Here is a 19,763-nt window from a genome sequence, read left to right as displayed (position 1 = left end):
ATATATATATATATATATATACGAGAGAGAGAGAGAGGTGTGACCCCTTGTATATTAAAATAATTATATTTTCTTTTTTCTTTTTTTTTTTAAAATAACAAAAAGCTCATAATGGTCCCTATAGTAGTGAAATGACAGAAATGTCTTTCACTTAACGGACAAAAATTGACAGAGTTGACAATAAGGACCTTTTGTTTAAAGTTTTGAAACCAGAAGAACCATCCGTAAGGTTTTTTAAAGTTAGGTACAAAACTTCACAATTTATGAAACCACAGGGACCATTTATGAAGTTTTGTAAAAAAAAAAAAAATTAATGACCGAATTTATAACAATCAAAAATATATTACATATCCCAAAAATAAAAAGGAAATTTTACTTTTTTTTATTTTTTTATTTGTCTTAAACTCCTTCGACCATCTTCATTCGTCTTCCTGAATTTGATAACCATCTTCGTTCTTTGGTCATCCGTGTGTGTGGGAAATATAGTATGGAGGCAAGAGGACAGAGCTCGATAGCAGCAGCTCGGTACACTCTACCAGCAACCCGATTGTCATCCGAAGACATACTTTTCTGTATCGATGTTGATCCTGAATCCCTCATTGAAATGAAGAATACCAGCGCCAGCGGAAGACCTTTCACCAGATTAGAATCAATTAAGCAGGCTATTCTTCTGTTTATCAATGCTAAGCTTGCTATTAATCCAGATCATCGATTCGCCTATTCTGCACTCGGCAAAACCCCCTTTTGGGTAAATCCTTTTCCTCTATTCTTCGTATTCTCGATTTCTTTTCTATTTGCGTAATCCGTTGATGTTTGCATGCTTTGATATAGTTACCCCTTCGTTTCAAAAATGATGAATAAATATTCTCAAATGCAAATTCAAGATAGGTTAGGTCTCATTTCTAGAACCATGATGTTGAAATCAAGTGAAAATTTTCTTGATAGGTTGGTAGTTTATAACAGCTTTGAAGCTTGAAATTCGTCCATTTGACTAAGAAAGATGCAGCAACCCTTGGATACTTTAACCCAATTCTGTTGTATACAAACCCTAGCATACTTTACCTAATCCTCTTGATCTTACTGTTCTTCTAAATTGAAACATTGCTAAAAACATTATCCACTTAATAACCTAGTAAAGGCCTATTGTGGCTTTGATTGCTTACTTTTTCTCCTTGTAGTCTTTAAGCCTTATTGTCTGCTTTATGGTTTACGCTTTCTTGCATGTATACATACAGCTTAAGAAGGAGTTTAGCAGTGAAGTTGAGTCTGCAATTGCTGCATTTCGAGCCATCACAGTTGACTCTTCAGCTGGTCATGCGGATCTCACGCATCTCTTTAAAGTTGCAAATCATGAAGCTAAAAAATCCCGTTCACAGAATCGGTTACTCAGGGTGGTTAGTTTCATTTGTAAATTATTTTATTTAACTATAATAAATAAATAAAAATATTAACAAGCAGTATAATTATCTATGTGTGGTTTCCACTTTCTCCAGATTCTAATATATTGTAGATCATCAGTAGTGCCACAACACCAATGGCCCACAAACCAAAAGCTGTTCACGTTTGATGTGGTTTACCTACACGATAAACCGGGAACCGATAATTGTCCGCAGAAGGTGTACGATGGTCTGGTGGATGCCCTTGAGCAGGTGAGTGAATACGAGGGGTATATCTTTGAGAGTGGTCAGGGGCTGACACGTGTCCTCTTTCGCCACATGTGTGTCCTGCTGTCACATCCACAACAACGTTGTGTCCAGGATGACATTGATATTCCTAAATCTCTTACCAAGAAGTCACCCGCACCGGATTCTGCCACCCCTACCCCTGCTGCTGCTGCTGTTGCTGATCAAGAATGTGTTCCTGTCTCCAGTCAGTGACTTGTTAATTTCTTGGTATTGTATATGAATATGTTAACAATCCGTGTTCTAGTTGTTTGAAATGGTTTGCATTGTGCATTTGGAGTTATTTGGACTAAAATCGTGCAATTGAAACTATTCTGGGCTAAAAATATTGCAACTTTATGGACTGAATTCTCTAAGAAGATAGAGATATGATTTTTTATTGTAGGTAGTTATTTTTGGGCTATATAAGATGCTCTCTTTTTTAGTTATTTTTGGTTTTACTCTTTGTTTATGAACTAATGAATAAGATAACTTCATCATGTCCGTGAATGTTGGTCATATCAACAGAATCATGTAACTTGTGTTCTTATTCATGTTATATATTTCCACCTTTTAGCGTTTCCCCCCAACCTTATGCATGTTTTTTAGTACATGTTCAAACAATATGAACAATAACTCAAATGTGGATAAACCATGGTTGTCATGTGTGCAATAGCACAATTCTTCCACGTTTCTTCAACATGGGCATTTTCCATGACGTTAAAATACAAAGTCTTTCACGGGATCTTTGCTTTGATTATGGACAAGATTTCACTAGAGATCCAGAGAGGGGTACCATAGTGTATGCTTTTGGCTTAGGCATTGGTCTCATGACAAAGACTAGGACCAAGTTGAATGTTAGGCTAGATGCTTTGTTGGAAGGGCGGAGGGTTTATGGTGCAATTTCAGCTAAGAGTGAAATATAGAACGAACGTAAGTATGTATTATTGAGCAAGTTCTACACCCAAATGAGAGGTTGAGGATCCGATGTCCAGTGGTGGACCTAGAGCTATGGGAGTGGTTGAGGATCCGATGTCCAGTGGTGGACCTAGAGCTATGGGAGTGGGGGCACATGCCCCCGATGGCTAAAAATATTTACACATAAATACTCAAAGTATTTTAAAGTTTACTTGCAAGACCCTTTATGTTTTTGAAAAAATTCAATAGTGCCCCCAACAATATTTTTTTGATGGAATTGTCATTGTCGGGTCCATGATACATAAGAAGGGGTGACGAGGGGGAAGGGAGTGTCAAAGATGGTGTTACCCACCGCATAAGTTAGATGGTTAAAATGAAACCAGTTTCTTTGTGATAGGTTTCGCCGATGGGACACCCTTACCCTTGTAGTATTAGTGTATATCAACTTTTACAAGTTATTTGGACGATTTAGTATGAACGCTTGTGGCCCAAAAATATTTCTAATAGTTTTGAAAACCTTTATAGCTAATATTTGATAACTGTCCAAACTCCGTCACTGCCTTGGAGACAAACAAAAATTGTTTAATTATGGATCGTATGAGCATTAGGGTGGATATATGTAACATGTGGAGTCGGGGCTAGTCTAGATAGCTAAGAGGAGGGAGATAAAGTCAACAACTTTTGGTTTTAATGGAGTATATGGATGGTTTTCAACTTTCGAATGGACTGGACCGATGGCTGTGGAATGGCAATGGGGAAAGCACCTTCTCGGTTAAAGACCTGAAGCACTTGATTGTTGATGGTAATAGCGGGAATGGTAACATGTTTACATGGATCAACTTGATACCACTCAAGATTAATTGTTTTGTCTGGCGGATGCTGAAAAATAAGATTCCTATATATTCAAACTTGCTCAGATTACGGTTACTTCAAGTCTTTGCCCTTTCAGGTGTCGGAAGAGAATCTAGATTACACTTTTTTGTCTTGCTTTGCTGCTACAAAGGTGTGGATATGGCTGGTAAATTGGTCCTCGGTTCTTCATCATCCAATGTCCTGTGATTTTAAGGAGATGCTCCAAGCGAATATTGGCAGCAAGAAGATGCAAAAGTTGAAGAGTAAATTACACGAATGGTCCCTATGGTTTGGGTAATTTGCACGTTTGGTACCTAACTTATTTTTTTAACTCGAAAAGTCCCTACTGTTTGTTTTTGTTACGCGTTTGGTCCCTACTATTTGTTTTTGTTACGCTTTTGGTCCCTGCCTTACCTAAAAAAACTATTATTTAAATAGGGAAAAATGATGGGGTAGGTAAGGTAATGTAAGGGGGTGAGGTTGGAGGTGTGTTTATTTAAATAAATTAAAAAATCAATGGCAAAATAGTCTTTTTAGGTAAGACAGGGACCAAGCGCGTAACAAAAACAAACAGTAGGGACATTCCGAGTTAAAAAAAATAAGTTAGGGACCAAACGTGTAAATTACCCTAAACCATAGGGACCATTCGTGTAATTTACTCAAAGTTGAAGCTTTCTCTCGTGTATACCACTATATGGATGATATGGAAAGAGCAGAACGCTATCGTCTTTAGGAACACAAGGCGAACAATTATGCTTATGGAGGATGACATTAGTATATGCACTTTTAACTAGATTAAGTTTAGGTCTAACTTGAATTTGATTGATTTGCCTAGTTGGTGTAATTCTCCCATTTTAAATGTTTTCTTGTAATGGCTTGAGCTTCTCGTTTAAGTATTTGTTTTGTTTGCTAATGATTTTTTGCTCGCCGTTCCAAAATAACTTATCATGTCCTGTTAAAACTCCTTATTCACATAAGTAATTCTAAACACCCCTTATTTATGTCAAGAAACTCTTTTTAGTTTGTTACATCCAAATAAAAAAACTATTTATTAGGAGTAATAAACCATAATAAGTCAACGAGCACTTCAAATAAAAAAATTAGAAAATCTCAAACGCCTGGAAGACTAATATAGGCTCCAACTCCCCTCTTATTAGTTACTCGGCCTTATTCCTAACATTTATTAATGATATTTGTGCATTGCTCACCAACGTTCCTCTTTATTTCCGATCTTATTGCCGGTATATGCTGAGTTTTCCTTTTGTCACTAATCTAGTTATTTCTTATTTGTGGGATGACATTTCATTTGCAAAAGCAAGGTCCCTTGCCTCATTTTTATAAATACATGTAATAAATAAATTATTCTTACTTCACTAATGTACGCCACTCAAAAACCCTTATCAATTACCATATCTCGCTACACTTTGATCAACATTAACATCCTTTTTGCTCAAAACACAACTTTCATATTACCATAAAAGACTTCAAATGATCATATTTCAACTAGTGGAGTGTTGCATCAAAACAAAGAACCAAAAACATCATGTATATGCACGGGGAAACAAAACGAATAACCACAAAACGATCCCACAAATGCACATCAAAACTTCCATCCATTCATTCGCCACAAAAAAGAACCAATCCAATCAAAGACAGAGATTTTATAAAACAAAACCATCATAAAACTTCTCTCTCCATATCCTTCTTGTTTGCTATTAGTTCGCCTCTTCTTTCGGATCCTCAACTTCAAGCAAGTCATCATAGGATACAGGCACACGGATCCTTTCATGAACAGGTCGTTTCTTCACCTGTCTCTCTTCAATGTCCAATTCCCCATTTTGCCCTTCTCTCCTCCCCACCTCTTCTTTCACACCTTCTACTTCTGCTTCAGCTTCAGCTTCAGACCAACCCTGTTTGCTCTGGTTTGCTGCTTTCCTCAAATCCGGTGGTTTAAATTGCTTCTGCAAGAACAATAATCCACCAATCATGATCTTATACTAATCATCATTCATAGTCAATAGTCATACATGTATTATTAATGAATAAAAATGTATGTAAAATTACCTCAAACTCCCTCCCTTTTTTCATTATCTCCTTATATACATTTGGATCACGTTTTCTAAGGATGTTCCACAAAATTCCACCACCATTCCTATATCGCCCTCCATCTGAAGTCATCTGACCACCACATGCCTGAATCGCATCCACCTGTCACCATTACATCATCATTAAGTAATCCAATCCAAGCTACAATACCAAAAATATGCACTCAACTATCAAAGCTAACAAACATAGCACTCTTTATTCTAAAGAAACAGCAAATCAAAGCCATACAAACACACCATCAAGATATAATCAATGATCCACAGACTGAAACTGATAAAATGGCTTCTGGAAGAGAAATCTGCGATTTTAGGGAAACAACATTCAGCATCAGAGTTCAGACACCAACAAAAAATGAAGTAATCTATATACATATATAAAGATCGAACATAAATCTTGGTTTCCTACAGAATAATGCTAAGGAACCCATGTTTTCTAGTTATGCAATATGCATGGATACAAGTTGTTTACCCCAATGCTAAATTAATACACAATAAGGTTGATTTGATTCATATATTAAAGATTAAAGATTAAAAATTAAAAATTAAAAATTTTCCAAGAAACTATACCTCCTTCACAAGATCACTAACAGCAGGGACACCCAGACAACCAACTGCAGTCCATATCAGGTAAGACTTTCTTTCTTTCAAACGCCTGCAAGTATCTAAAACAAATCTGCAAATGACATAAGACATTACAACCCATAAGTCAAAGGGGGGAAATGATTAGGGTTAGGGAAAAATAAGGCAAATACCTGTTAATGTCCAAGACGCCAGGGGCTGAAGCCACTTTCTTTTTCTTATTTTTTTTCTTATTTCTACGTTTCTGACTTTTACTCTTAGGCTCTTGAGATACTGTGTCACCATCTCCGCTGCTGTTTTGTCCCAACTCAGCTTGTTGATAGTTCTCAACCAATTCTCCTTCTTCTACATCAACCATATCAACATCTTCCATGTCTTCAACATTGTCTGCATCAAGTATTGAATCAAGCAGGCTCTCTTCTCCCTCCATGAGTAAAAAGGTACTGCAAAGACATCAAGAACACAAATTAAGCCCGTGTCTCAACTTTCTCCCCTAAATCCTCAGAAAGTACAATTGAAATGTTCATTGACACAAAACATCAAACACCTTGGATGCAACCCTTTTGCTCTAAAACTATCTTTTCTGACAAAATTGAACTTGGATGATTAGTTCCAGTATCTATCACACAACATTCGAATCTCAAAATCAGTAGCCACATAAACATCATCCATTGACTCTATACTTGAAACATTTCACAGAAAAGATTTATCAAAATCATCACGTATAATCTTATAAACAGATTAAAGCATCTCAACGACTTCTAGCAATTTAGGATTTTCAAAAGATTACCCCCAAAAAAAGATAGGTTAAAACCAATATTTGAAGTTTTGAACTTACTGCCCAAAGAGTTGAAAAAGAAGACAGCAAGTCGGAGAGAGGCCGGAAACGGTGAATCACGCCTGTTCGATGTTCCGGTGTTCGTCTGTCGACTTCATTTTTTTCTCGTAACGTTGCTTTATGTCCGCGAGACTTCGACCTCGACGCTCGACCTGCGTAAAGGGAGCAACAGCCAAGGCCCAAGGGTGAAGGGCCGCGGGCTTCCTTTGTTAAGTCTTCAAGTTCACGGGGCACTCAATTTTAATTATTGGGCCAAATGCCTACTAAACCAACATATAGTATCTATATAGTAATTAATAGAAGGAATAATTATTTAAATGAGTAATATATATTTTGATTCGTATATATTTGATAATTGATTTTTTTCGTTTATATTTACCTCTTCAACTTTTTAAACTGTGCACATTTAATCTTTATGATCGGTTTCTCTAGGCAAGCCGGAAAAATAACATAATAATGTAATATATTTATGACTTTGTATAAATAAAATCTTTTATATTTTTTTGCACATTTAGTCATTTAGATATATATATATATATATATATATATATATATATATATATATATATATATATATATATATATATATATATATATATATATATATTACTTATGACCAGTTTTTTTTTAGTTTTTTCTAACAGCGTCCTATGTAGGATAATTATCAAACTGTTCCCCTTCTGTGAAAATATCCAAAGAAGCCATTGATGCCATGGCAAGCTGTCCAATGTATTATTCAAATAGCTCGCTCCCAACAAACATTGCAAAGATGGCAGCAGGATCAATGATTGCATCACTGTAATGAATCGAGAGAGCATAAATTTAAAATTCAGCAGAAATCAGCTATATAAACATCAAGAAGACACATATGAGTTTGTGCATGTTCACTATTCAGAATACCATAATCTCTACACAATATTACTCCAATATCTATAGTAAAAAACTACAAAACTGACGTTGAGATTCCTGATTTCCCATAAGCATCATAAGCCTATCTTTGCTCTGGATTACTCAGTACTTGGTAAGCTTCTCCTAACACCTGTAATAGAACATAAAAGTTTTAACTGAAAACAATAAAGTGAAGAAAACATTCTGAAAAAAAAAACTATATAAACATCTTATAAGATGTGGTTGAAAGTGTTGCCTGAAAATTTTGTGATGCAAGAGGATCATTTGGATTTTTATCTGGATGGACCTGTCGTGCCTGCAATCATACAAGCGTTAAAAATGTCATAAATTAGGGCCTTCATAGCATGGGGATAAGTGTTTGCTCATAAAGAATCAAATGCATGTTCCAGATGCTATCTTTACAAAGAAAATCTGCTACATTTTTGGAGTTCAAATATAATCCCTGATTCGAATTGTTAAGTAGAAATTGTGGGGAAAAGGAGAAATTTGTATTGTAACAACACAGTTTCTTGGTTTCTATTTGAGATTTGGTATGATTAGGGCAAAGTTACTAAGAGACATAACCTATATTGACTGTGCTAATGGGGATAGATTCAATGGGGGACGGTTCCAAAATACGTTGCTATTTCTCGAGGACCGGTTCCAACATCGAAGACCCGGCAAAAACCGGAACCAAAACCGGTAGAACCGACGGTCCGGTTCGGTTCTTAATTTTGGCCGACTTCGGTTCCCAGGTCGGGTCCGGTTCGGCTGGTTCCATCCGGGTCGGTTTCTTTGCTCATCCCTAGTGTTTTGAACGTCATAATTTCTTCATACGATCTTGGATTTTAACGGTCTTTATATCCACACGTTCATATTCGAGTCTATTGCAATTTTCGTTTAGATTACTCCCGTTAAAAAGTAATATATTTTTACTTACAATTTAAAAAAAAATCATACATACATTCATAAAGAACACATGGATATAAAGATCGTAACCAAATATATTACTTTTTAACGGGAGTAATCTAAATGAAAGTTGTAGTAGAATCAAATATGAACGTGTGAATATATAAGTTGTTGAAATTCAAGAACATATGGAGAAGTTATGACGTCTAGAACACAAGACCTAAGCCAAACCACAAGATCTAAGCAACAAAGCAGCCAAGGCAACGGTGGCCATAAGCATCAATAACTCCGAACACATTATTAATGATTGTATCAGGTATGATATCGTGAGAAAAGCCTAAAGAAACGAGTCATTTGAATGTATATAAAAACAACAAGGATATATTTTGCAATAAAAAATATTAAGGGCTAAATGTGCAGAAAAAAAATATTAAGGACTAAATGTGTACAAAGTGAGAATTATATTACCCTATTAAGTCGTTTTTTCTAGGATTATCCGGAATAGCTAGTCATACGGATTGAATGTGTACAATTTAAACAAGTTGAAGGGGTAAATGTGGATGAAAAAAAACTCAGTGACCAAATGTGTACAATTTGAAAAATCTATTACCCTTTTAAGTCGTTATCCCTTAATAGAAACGAGTATATTTATTTTATTTTGTAAAAAATAATCATTTTGTTTGGAACACAATGTTTCAAACTGATTTTAAAAATGTCATTAAACTAAAAAAAACATATTATCAAAGGATAACAAGCTATATGATTTGTATCTAAAATACCCGTATAATTGGTGGTAGCTGGTTTCCTAGGCCAAGCTGCCACTTTGGCATGCTAATGTGTCCAAAACAACACCACATTAGCAGCCACATTATCTGGCTTCATAGAATTTGTGGTTGGATTGAGTTGATCTCTTCTGGAAGTTCATATATTTTTGTTTATGTTTTCTGAACAACAACTTCTTTTCTAGTGATATATCTCTTTTTCGTTTGCTTATTTGATTACATATATGTGATGTGCTTTTGTTCCTTATTTGATTACATATATGTGATGTGCTTTTGTTCCAAGTGTATGATGTTTATTATATGTCTCTATTACATCTAGCGAAAAGTTTGTACTGTTCAAATATTGGTGATAGTTGTGACATCCCCAAATTTCTCGGCCAGAAAAGACTGATTTAGTTTATGCTTTTAAAATAAAATCAGAGTAATCTTCCAAAAGATATTGCGGAATTTGTTCCCAAAACAAAATATAATAAAAATTTATCAAATCGTTTCTTAAAGAAGTATATTTTCATTATATAACAAAACTTCGGGATGTCTTGTTCCGATACAGACCAAAAGCATAAATAGTATATTATAAGCCTTACAATAGTTATTTACAACTACTGGCCTATAATCCCAAAATCCCTCGTCATCATCCAAATTATGCTCTGGGTCCACTACCTGTAATACAGAAAGCTGAGTGGGTCAGGCTTGGGAGCCTGGTGAGCATATAGGGTTTTCAACCCACAAATAATAATAAATTTGTTAATTTCATCAACCAACAATAAATTTATTAATTTCATCAACCAAAAATAACCCTGATTACACGTTTCCGTTATCTTCACTTTACGTCCCTAAACACTTATCATAAGGGACCTAGCCTAAGGATTTTCATCGGGGTGACAACACTGCTTTAGGGATTCCTCAGCAATTTATGTTAAATAAGGCAACCATGTGGGGGACGGAGTATACCATTGAACATTAAATTCACAAACACCTACAGGTTGCGAGCCTGCTAGCGTTCCACAGGACTGTCTAGAAAGGTATGTGGTCGTCATCTATACTCCGTTAGATGACTGAAACAATAACAATACCGAGGCTTCTCATCATTTTAACACACATCAACTATTTCATCTACCCATGTTTTACCCAACATATTTGTAGATAAAAATAAATATACAGTTTAAAACTTGTATAAAACATTTATTCAACACCCATCTCAAATAAACAAACAATATAATTACACATAGCACGTATTTTATAGAAAATACTTCATATTTATGTGTAAGATGAAAGTGACTACACACTCACCTTATTTAACGATAATCGGGCAACACTTCGTTTCTTTAAACAAACTTTTTCGATAAATCTGGGATGTTTTCCCAAAAACTGGGCTTCACGTGGGCAGAGTTTCGTCTCGAAAACTCTTTTTCTCGGGATCTTCGGGCTCTCTGGGACTTGCTTACGATGCTAGGATGATATAATAGGCTTGGGGGTAATTTTTGCAATATAGAATTAAGTATAGGGGTGAAAGGATGAAAATTGTAACATCAATTCGGCTGGAATCATCCACTATTTATAGGGGCTGAACATTCGAGTTACGCTGGGCGTAAATTGAGAGTACGCTGGGCGTACTCCTTCTTCAACCAGTACGCTGGGCGTACATCGAGTACGCTGGGCGAATGAAGGGATCACATCGGACGCATCAAGCCTAAGACACGTGGCTCTCATGCGAAGGAGTAGGGGAGGTGACGAACTCCGGAACACTTACACGAGTACGCTGGGCGTAATCCGAATTTTCAAACTTCAAAAATTCGTAACTTTCGCATACGAGCTCCGTTTTTTATGTTCTTTATATCCACGCGTAGGTGATACTGTGCTCTACAACTTTTGTTTAGACTCCGTCGGCTAATTTTGACTTTAATTTTAAAGTTATATTTTTAACAGGCCGGGACAGGAAAAGTCCGTTAAAAATTCATAACTTCTTCATCCGACGTCCGTTTTCGTCTGTCTTTTTACCGTTGAACTACTATCAACAAGATCTTCGATTCTCACTTAGGTTGTTTCGACTAAAAATCACTCGAACTAAAATTCGAGTTTCGGGCTGCATACTGCTAAGCTGAAACTTAGAAAAATCATAACTTCCTCATACGAAGTCAGATTTGGGCGTTCTTTTTATGCACGCTCTCGGTTTAACGAACACTACGACTTTCGTTTAGATCGCTAAGGCTAAAAAGCACTTTATCGTAAATTCACTTTTTACGTCATACATCGTCGTGCCAGTTTTGTCGCGAAACTTCAACAGGTCATAACTTCTTCGTTATAACTCGGATTTCGGTATTCTTTATATCTCCGGAATCCTTGTTTCAACCACTACAACTTTCTTCATAGATATCGGGTTTATCTAATATTTATTTTCGACGCTTATTTTTTTATCCTTAATTCATTAAATTATAATAATTAAGCATAAAATACATAATAATCAAATAATACATCTTATTAATTCAAAACAAGTTACAAAGGTTGGCCTACACTATTACATCATCATTAATGCATAGCCTAGAAACACGGGCGTTATAATGGTGGATTTGAAATGGCTCAAGTAGTAGTCTCTTGGTTTATGCTCTCATTTTAAGGGGGCTTTCCACGCTAAAATTATGTATCTTATATTGATTACTTACTTACTGTTAAAATATTGGTCGATAAGTTGCATTAGGGCTGTTTGGGTTGCATTTAAAATATTGTATTTGTTTACATCCTCAAAGGTTCATTCGAATCGGGAAATATAGTCAAACGAAGATTAATTTCGTATAATTTGTCACACACTATCCATTGTTTTTCTGTAGCAAGTCATCGTAAATAATAAAATTTTCCAAGTATTGGAATAATTAGTGACGAGAGGACCATCGTTATACACTACGGAAAAAAACCGTCGGAAACAACGACAAAATACCGATGGATTTCCGTCTGACTAAGAAAGTGAAATTAGTATGATATTAGTGACGTTTTTGCGGGGGTTACTATCGTCAGTAATTCGTTTGTAACATTCCGTTTAAAATAAAATAAATAAACTTAAGTGAAGAAATAAATAAATAAATAATAAGCCCTAAAACCCTCGAGATATATTTCTAAAATCTTCATGCGGCGCCCCTACAAACCCTAACCCTAAAAGCTCCAGCATCCACCACCCTTATATCTCTCATCTCCACCCGCCGACATCCCCTTTCGCCGAACCACCACTGCTGTATCTTCTGCCGACGAAGCCACGCGAAGCCGAAGTCGAGGTTGTTGTTGTTGTCATCCTCGGTCACACATCCTCTCCCCTGTTTCTTTCTGCGATGCATCGCCGCAGTTAGCGCCACCACTGCCTTCTCGTCATTCCTTCAAACCGTCGTCCTTCTCCGACGGTGAGGTTGCTGTTTTGATTGGGTGTGTTTTCCGGTGTGTGGGTGCTTTTTTCAGTCAATGTCGCGGGTGTGGGTGTGTTTAGGTGGTCGGAAAACGTGAATAACCACCATGGCAGCCAACCATGGTGGCTGCCGCCATGTTGCCTTCTTCTGCCGCCACCAGCCACCATGAAAGGTAGCTGTGTGTGTGATGTCGTGGGAATATGTGTGTTGTAGTAGTGTGAAATTGCTTGGACGTCCATTGGTCGGAAGTTGAAGAAAACCCACCACCACCACCGTGAGGTGGTGGCTGCCACCTCCTGCCGCCGTTCTATCACCACCAGCCGCCACTTCGGGTGGTTGTGTGCATGTTTGTGTGTTGGATTAACATTCCGTGTAAACCAAGAGGCTTTGGATGGTGTTTGGATCTAAAATTTATGACTCCCGCCATTTGAAATGGTGGTTTTCGCCTCCTACCGCCATGTACCACCGCCGACCACCATTTCCCCGAGGTGGCAGTGGGTGGTGCCCGATTTATTAAACATATATGTTTAATTAATTAACTAATCATCTAGCTTAAGGAGTTGGAAACCCTAATTAGGGTTTAGAAAACCCTAATATCAAGAAACCCTAAATTTGGAGTTGGTCGGGACCCACATTAAAACTATTAATTAAACTTAAAATAATATTTAATAGTTCTTTACAATTAACTTAATGCACTATTGGACTTAATGGATTAAGTCCTTAAGGGGTTAAATGTGGAACACTAATCCTAGTTATCATTTTATGTGAAAACCCCTTGAATCGGGAAGCTTTATTTTGGACAATGACCAGGCGCGTATTTAGGCTATTGATTGGATTATTATTACACCCAAGAATGACTAAGTCAAACCTTAACCAGTCCTACCCTTAGGTGATTAAGTCCTTAATGGGTTAAGTGTTCTTACTTAACCCCAATCGTTATTTTATGTGAAACCCTAATCATCATTTCATGTGAGGTGGTCATTGTTGCAAGTGACTATGGCCTGTGATCGGGTATTGACTCAAGTATCTTCATGTAGGTGACTGGAAGTGAGTTGAAGCTGGTAGAGTCCTTCATTGCTACAGTGGTTATCTACGCGCATATCGAGGTGAGTTTCGCCTCACTATACCCGTGGGTCGGAGGAACCAATGTCTACCCACTTGTTTTGGTTATCTGGTAGTAGAGGGATGCCTTAGTGACCTGTTAAATCTGTGTTCTGGTATTGAGTATGCTGCTATGCTGTAGTGATCTGTTAGATCTGTGTTATGGTATCGAGTATGTTGTTATGCTGTAGTGATCCGTTAGATCTGTCACTTGGTATTGAGTATGTTGCTTTGCTGTAATAATCTATAGGACTGTATGTATATGTGCTTGCTGGTTATCCTCTATGGAGTGCCCTTAGGGATTGTCTGTGGTCATGTAGGATAGCCTGAGAACTCTTGGTCTAGGCTCTCTTGCCTGTTCCTCGTTTGGTTGTGGCTCTAGAGTAGGACCATCGGTTCAGGTGGCTATCTCACCTATGGTTACTTATGGTTACACATTTTATGGACGTTAGCTGGTATCAAGGATGTATGCTGTGAGAGGACCAGTAAGCGACAGTAAGCTGTATGATTTTTGTTTGCATGTATTATGTGCCTACTTGATCCTGATCGTTTATATGTCAGCATATTGTGTTTGGTTTGGGTTGAGGCGGTCCTTCTTTGTGTGGCAGGCCAAGATACCCGGTGCGGGCCAGCTTTAAGCCGTAGGCACGGAGGCTCGAGAGGAGCAGTTTGGGTTGAGGCGGACCAGTGTAGACTGAAGGCCGAAAGACCCAGGGTCCCGGATAGATTGCAGGCTTGAGAGGCGTACCAATCAGGCTGAAGGCCCAGAGAACGATCTAGATAGGTTGTAGGCCGGTGTGGCGTTCCAGTCATGCTGAAGGCTTTGTGAGCATTCCAGATAGTCTGTAGGCCGGTGCAGCATTCTAGTCAGGCTGAAGGCTCTGTATGCATGATGCTTGTTATTATGTCTATGTGGTGGTATTTTGGGGGAAACTCACTAAGATATATGCCTACCCAACTGTTTATTGTTTCCGGTATCATTAGTGATTGCGGGAAGGAAAAGGCGGGACTATACACATTCATCAGCAACTTGAGGACTCCGCGTTCCCTATAATACTCTGACATTAATAAATGGTTTTCTTAAATAATGGACTAATAAATTGGGAATTTTACCTTAATAAAAATGAAAAAAATTGTTGTGAAAATGGGACGTTACAAGTTGGTATCAGAGCCCTGGTTTGAGTGAACTGGAGGAACACTTGTGTGAATCCAGTCTCAAACTAGGATCCGAGAGTTTTTGCAAAATGTTTTTGAAAAAGAAATTACAATAAAATATTGGGTTAAGGACATGGGCTCGGTCTCTTGTCATATTATTGTTTGATTGTTCGATTGGGATCCGGAATGTGAACCTTGACTTAACTTTGATTTTTCAGGAAGATACGGTGTGTACACTCAGCCAAAGCCCGAATAGGAGTGTGGTTTCCAAAATACCTATACTTGTTATTGTTGAGTTTTGATCTTGTTGATACATGTTTGTTAGAAAAGCATGCTAGTGATAGGCTAGGGATCTTCAGGAATTGCATGATAGAATTGCTTGATTATATGATGCCTGATAGCGTAGGTTTCTTCTTGTATGAAATTGACATCATTACTGTAGTTGCTTAGTGTATGCAACATAGTTATACATAACTAAGATTCTATAGCCTGCGAATGTTTGGTTTAGCCTTATTTCTTGTTCTTGTTTGATGAAGGGCTTAGGGTGGAATCAAATATTCAACTATCTATAGGGTCTAATGTTATGTATGATTAGCATACACGAGTGCTGCAGGGTTGGTGGAAGTTTCATGGATGAGTTGTGTGGGGTCTGCTGACCTATTATGTAATGTCTAGCCTTCCCCTAGGATGAGAGGATAGAGTGTATGAGTATTTTGTGGGTATGGTTAGGGTCGTTGTGATGATCTTTTGAGACAAATACGGGTAGGTGTGGAAGGTAGTATAGACCCGTACTACTGGAAGCACATGACCCGTATGCGTATCAGGGAAGTCACAAACCCTAGGGTTTTGTCGGGAATTGGTTCCCCTGGTGTTATATGTGTTTCGTCTGATATGTCCCTGGTTTATTTTTAGTATGGCGATTACGAGACGATTTGAGGCTGGATCCGAATCAGGATCAGGAGCAGATGGCCAGGATGGGCCAACATTGACTGAGGACCATGTCAGGGAGATCATTCGTAAGGAGGTTGTTTCTTTTGTCCGGGGGCATATACCAGAGCTGGTTGAATCTGTCAAGGCCGCTATGATGGAGTAATTTGATGACCGATATGCTACACTTTCTGAGGTTGTTGTTGCAGCAACCACCACGGCTGTTGCTTCCGTTAGAGCATGAGGAGAGAGAGATTTATAGTATCAGGACTTCGATCGTATGAAGCCCCCCAGAGTTTGATGGGTTCTTGGACCCAGTCATGGCGATGAGATGGTTGTCTGACGTGGAGGGTTGTTTCTTCACGTGTTCTTGTTCGGATGACCAGAAGGTCAAGTACGCCCTGAACCTTCTCAGGTTGGGGGCAAGGGATTGCTGGAGACTGGTGACTAGTTCTTATACTCCTGAGCAGAGGGCCGTGATGACTTGGGAGCAGTTAACAGAGATGTTCCGTGTAAGGTATGGTCCCCTGGTAGAGAGGGAGAGACTCGCCTAGGAGTACCTGAATCTGAGACAGACGACCGAGTCGGTGACGAAGATCACCAAGATGTTGACGGAAAGGGCTTTGTTCAGCCCTGAGTTCGCTGCTTCAGAGCAGGCTGATATGACTCGGTATTTGAACATGCTCAAGATGGACATTCGGCAGTTCATGTCCACCCGACGCTATGGTTCTCTCGTTGAGCTTTAGGATGCCGCGGGGAGGCGAGAGATTAAGATAGAGACCCAGGAGAGGGAGCAGTGTCATGCTCCGGATTAGTCCCAACCTGCAGCAAAGCGGTTCAAGTCCGTCGGTCAGATTTCAGGATCAGTTGGAGGGAGGAGCAAATTTGTTGCATGGCGCCGGTGTGGCGAGGAGGGTCATTTTGGAGGAGACTGCGGTCAGAGTGTGCGAATTTGTTTTCATTGTTGTCAGGAAGGCCACATTAGAGCTCATTTTCCTTTCCTCGGAGAGGTGTTGGATCCTATACCCTTAGCTTGGCAGTTACCTGATGGTCGTCAGGGGACCACCGGGGTCCCGAGCACCGAGCTTTGAATTGGCAGTTCTTCCATAGCAATTATGGTCGTATTGATATTCATCTTTAATTTATGTTTGTGTTTCAAAGTTAATTTGTAATATTGGATGATCAGATAAGTGGAGTTATCTTATTTTGCTTTCCTTCGGTTGATCTTTTTTATGTATGGATTAATTATCCTTGTCCTCGATTGTATTCGAGTTTGAATTTGTGAATGTGGTGTGGGTTCAGATTCTCATATGTATGTGGATATCAGGGGTTGGGATCAAGTGGTAGAGTTCGAGTTAGTATGGGGATCGAAGGCCTATGGAGTTCTCAATTTCTAGCATATTCCAAGTGGGGGATAGTGGAACCTCGCAGCAGGAAAACTTGGTGTCAAGTTCAGTTCTCATACGGATTTCTCTAAGCTCCATATTTCTGCGCAACTGTTAAATCTTCTAGTTTTGAGGCAAGATCATCACCAGCTGTTGGACTTTCCCTTCGATTCGTGTTAGTCTTGGTTGTGATGGCATCTGTAGGGTACTTGTGCTTAGGCCCTAAGGTGTTAGGAGCTCAGGCTAAGGGTTTGCTTATCTGTTATCGTTTGATCGGGGGTGAGCCCCAGTGTTGTTAGTAGATAGCCCAGCTGGACTGTCGGGGCAAAGTAAGAGTGTGCTTCAGTTCAACATAAGATCAGTTAGTTTTCATTGCGGTGATGCCCTTTTGGGCGGGATTAGAGCGCCGATGTTTGGCCGAGAAGCTCGGAGACTGATTGATTTTGCGTTATTTCGTTCATCTTGGTTGTTGTGGGGGTATTGCATCATGAAGTAGAAGTAAGAGCTGATTTCGAGGATGAAATCTAATTTAAGTGGGGGAGAATTGTAACATTCCGTTTAAAATAAAATAAATAAACTTAAGTGAATAAATAAATAATAAGCCCTAAAACCCGCAAGATGTATATATATATATATATATATATATATATATATTCTATTTTTATATTTTTTTATATTTGCCCTAAATCCGTAATAAATCATTAGAGTATTAGCGTAAGGAGTTAAATGTAATAAATTATGGAAATCAGGGAGTTAAAAGTAGTATTTTGGGGCAATAGGGGTTAAAGTGTAACTTTTGGACTTGTAATGTAAAGATTTTAGGAAGCAAGGGCTGTTTGGTAATGTTTGGGTTTAATTTGAAAAGGTTTCGATGGAAGGGATTGAAATTAAATAAATGGAATGTATGTTTTAAAGTAGGAGTGGGACTTAAAACCCGACATTGCTCCCTTTCCCCCTCGTATCTTCATGCGGCACCGCTACAAACCCTAACCCTAAAAGCTCCAGCCGCCGCCACCCTTATATCTCCCATCTCCATCCGCCGCTATCCCTTTTTGTCGAACCACCACTTCTTCATATGCTGCCAACGAAGCCAAGCGAATCCGAAGTCGAGGTTGCTGATGTGGTCGTCCTTGGTCACACCTCCTCTACCCCGTTTTTTCTTGCGATGCATCGTCGCAGCTAGCGTCACCACTGCCTTCTCGTCATTCCTTCGGACCGCCGTCCTCCTTTGACGGTGAGGTTGCTGTTTCAGTTGGGTGTATTTTTCTGGTGTGTGGGTGCTTATTTCAGTCTATGTCGCGGGTGTGGGTGTGCTTAGGCGGCTGGAAAACGTGAATAGCCACCATGACAGCCAACCATGGTGGCTGCCGCCATGTTGCCTTCTTCTGCCTCCACCAGCCACCGTGAAAGATGGTTGTTTGTGTGATATCGTGGGAATGTGTGTGTTGTAGTAGTGTGACGTTTCTTAGACGTCTATTGGTCGGAAGTTGAAGAAAACCCACCACCACCACCGTGAGGTGGTGGCTGCCACCTCCTGTCGCCGTTCTACCACCACCAGCCGCCACTTTGTGTGGTTGTGTGCGTGTTTGTTTGTTAGATTAACATTTTGTGTATACCAAGAGGCTTTTGATGGTGTTTGGATCTAAAATTTATGACTCCCGCCATTTGAAATGGTGGTTGCCGCCTCCTGCCGCCATGGACGGCCGTTGACAACCATTGCCCCGAGGTGGTAGTGGGTGGTGCCCGGTTTATTAAACATATATATTTAATTAATTAACTAATCATCTAGCTTAAGGAGTTGGAAACCCTAATTATGGTTTAGAAAACTCTAATATCAAGAAACCCTAATTTTGGAGTTGGTCGGGACCTGCATTAAAACTATTAATTAAACTTAAAATAATACTTTATAGTTCTCTACTAACTTAATACAATATTGGACTTAATGGATTAAGTCCTTAAGGGGTTAAGTGTGAAACATTAACCCTAGTTATCATTTTATGTGAAAAACCCTAGAATCGGGAAGCTCTATTTTGGACAATGACCGGGCATGTATTTGGGCTATTGATTGGATTATTATTACACCCAAGAATGACTAAGTCAAACCCTAATCGGTTTTACCCTTAGGTGATTAAGTCCTTAATGGGTCAAGTGTTCTTACTTAACCCTAATCGTCATTTTATGTGAAACCCTAATCATCATTTCATGTGAGGTGGTCACTGTTGCAAGTGACTATGACATGTGATTGGGTATTGACTCAAGTATCTTCCTGTATGT

At 38.7% G+C, this 19,763-nt stretch overlaps 2 protein-coding genes across 3 annotated transcripts; one reads left to right on the top strand and one right to left on the bottom strand.

Moving 5' to 3' along the window:
• Positions 1-398: 398 nt before the first annotated feature.
• Positions 399-2,021, top strand: LOC145118486 (BRISC/BRCA1-A complex protein). The gene is made up of 3 exons (XM_079054192.1): positions 399-748; positions 1,236-1,394; positions 1,494-2,021. The coding sequence occupies exons 1-3, from the start codon at positions 488-490 to the stop codon at positions 1,875-1,877; spliced, it is 804 nt and encodes a 267-aa protein (XP_078910318.1). The 5' UTR covers positions 399-487; the 3' UTR covers positions 1,878-2,021.
• Positions 2,022-5,025: 3,004 nt separating this feature from the next.
• Positions 5,026-7,092, bottom strand: LOC145118868 (phosphorylated adapter RNA export-like protein). 2 transcript variants are annotated; one of them, XM_079054527.1, is made up of 6 exons: positions 6,954-7,092; positions 6,663-6,734; positions 6,289-6,558; positions 6,104-6,209; positions 5,496-5,639; positions 5,026-5,392 (listed from the first exon to the last, which is right to left on the bottom strand). In XM_079054527.1, the coding sequence occupies exons 3-6, from the start codon at positions 6,543-6,545 to the stop codon at positions 5,147-5,149; spliced, it is 753 nt and encodes a 250-aa protein (XP_078910653.1). In that variant the 5' UTR covers positions 6,546-6,558; positions 6,663-6,734; positions 6,954-7,092; the 3' UTR covers positions 5,026-5,146. The 2 variants fall into 2 exon arrangements, with proteins under 2 accessions (XP_078910653.1, XP_078910652.1); XM_079054526.1 differs by lacking the exon at positions 6,663-6,734.
• Between the last annotated feature and the right edge of the window lie 12,671 nt (positions 7,093-19,763).

Source organism: Lactuca virosa, chromosome 6 (genome assembly GCF_052849685.1).
Source record: "Lactuca virosa cultivar CGN04683 chromosome 6, Lactuca_virosa_CGN04683_v6, whole genome shotgun sequence".
Taxonomy (NCBI): Eukaryota; Viridiplantae; Streptophyta; class Magnoliopsida; order Asterales; family Asteraceae; genus Lactuca; species Lactuca virosa.
Note: the sequence above shows the minus strand (reverse complement) of the source record. Positions and strands in the feature narration are given on the sequence as shown.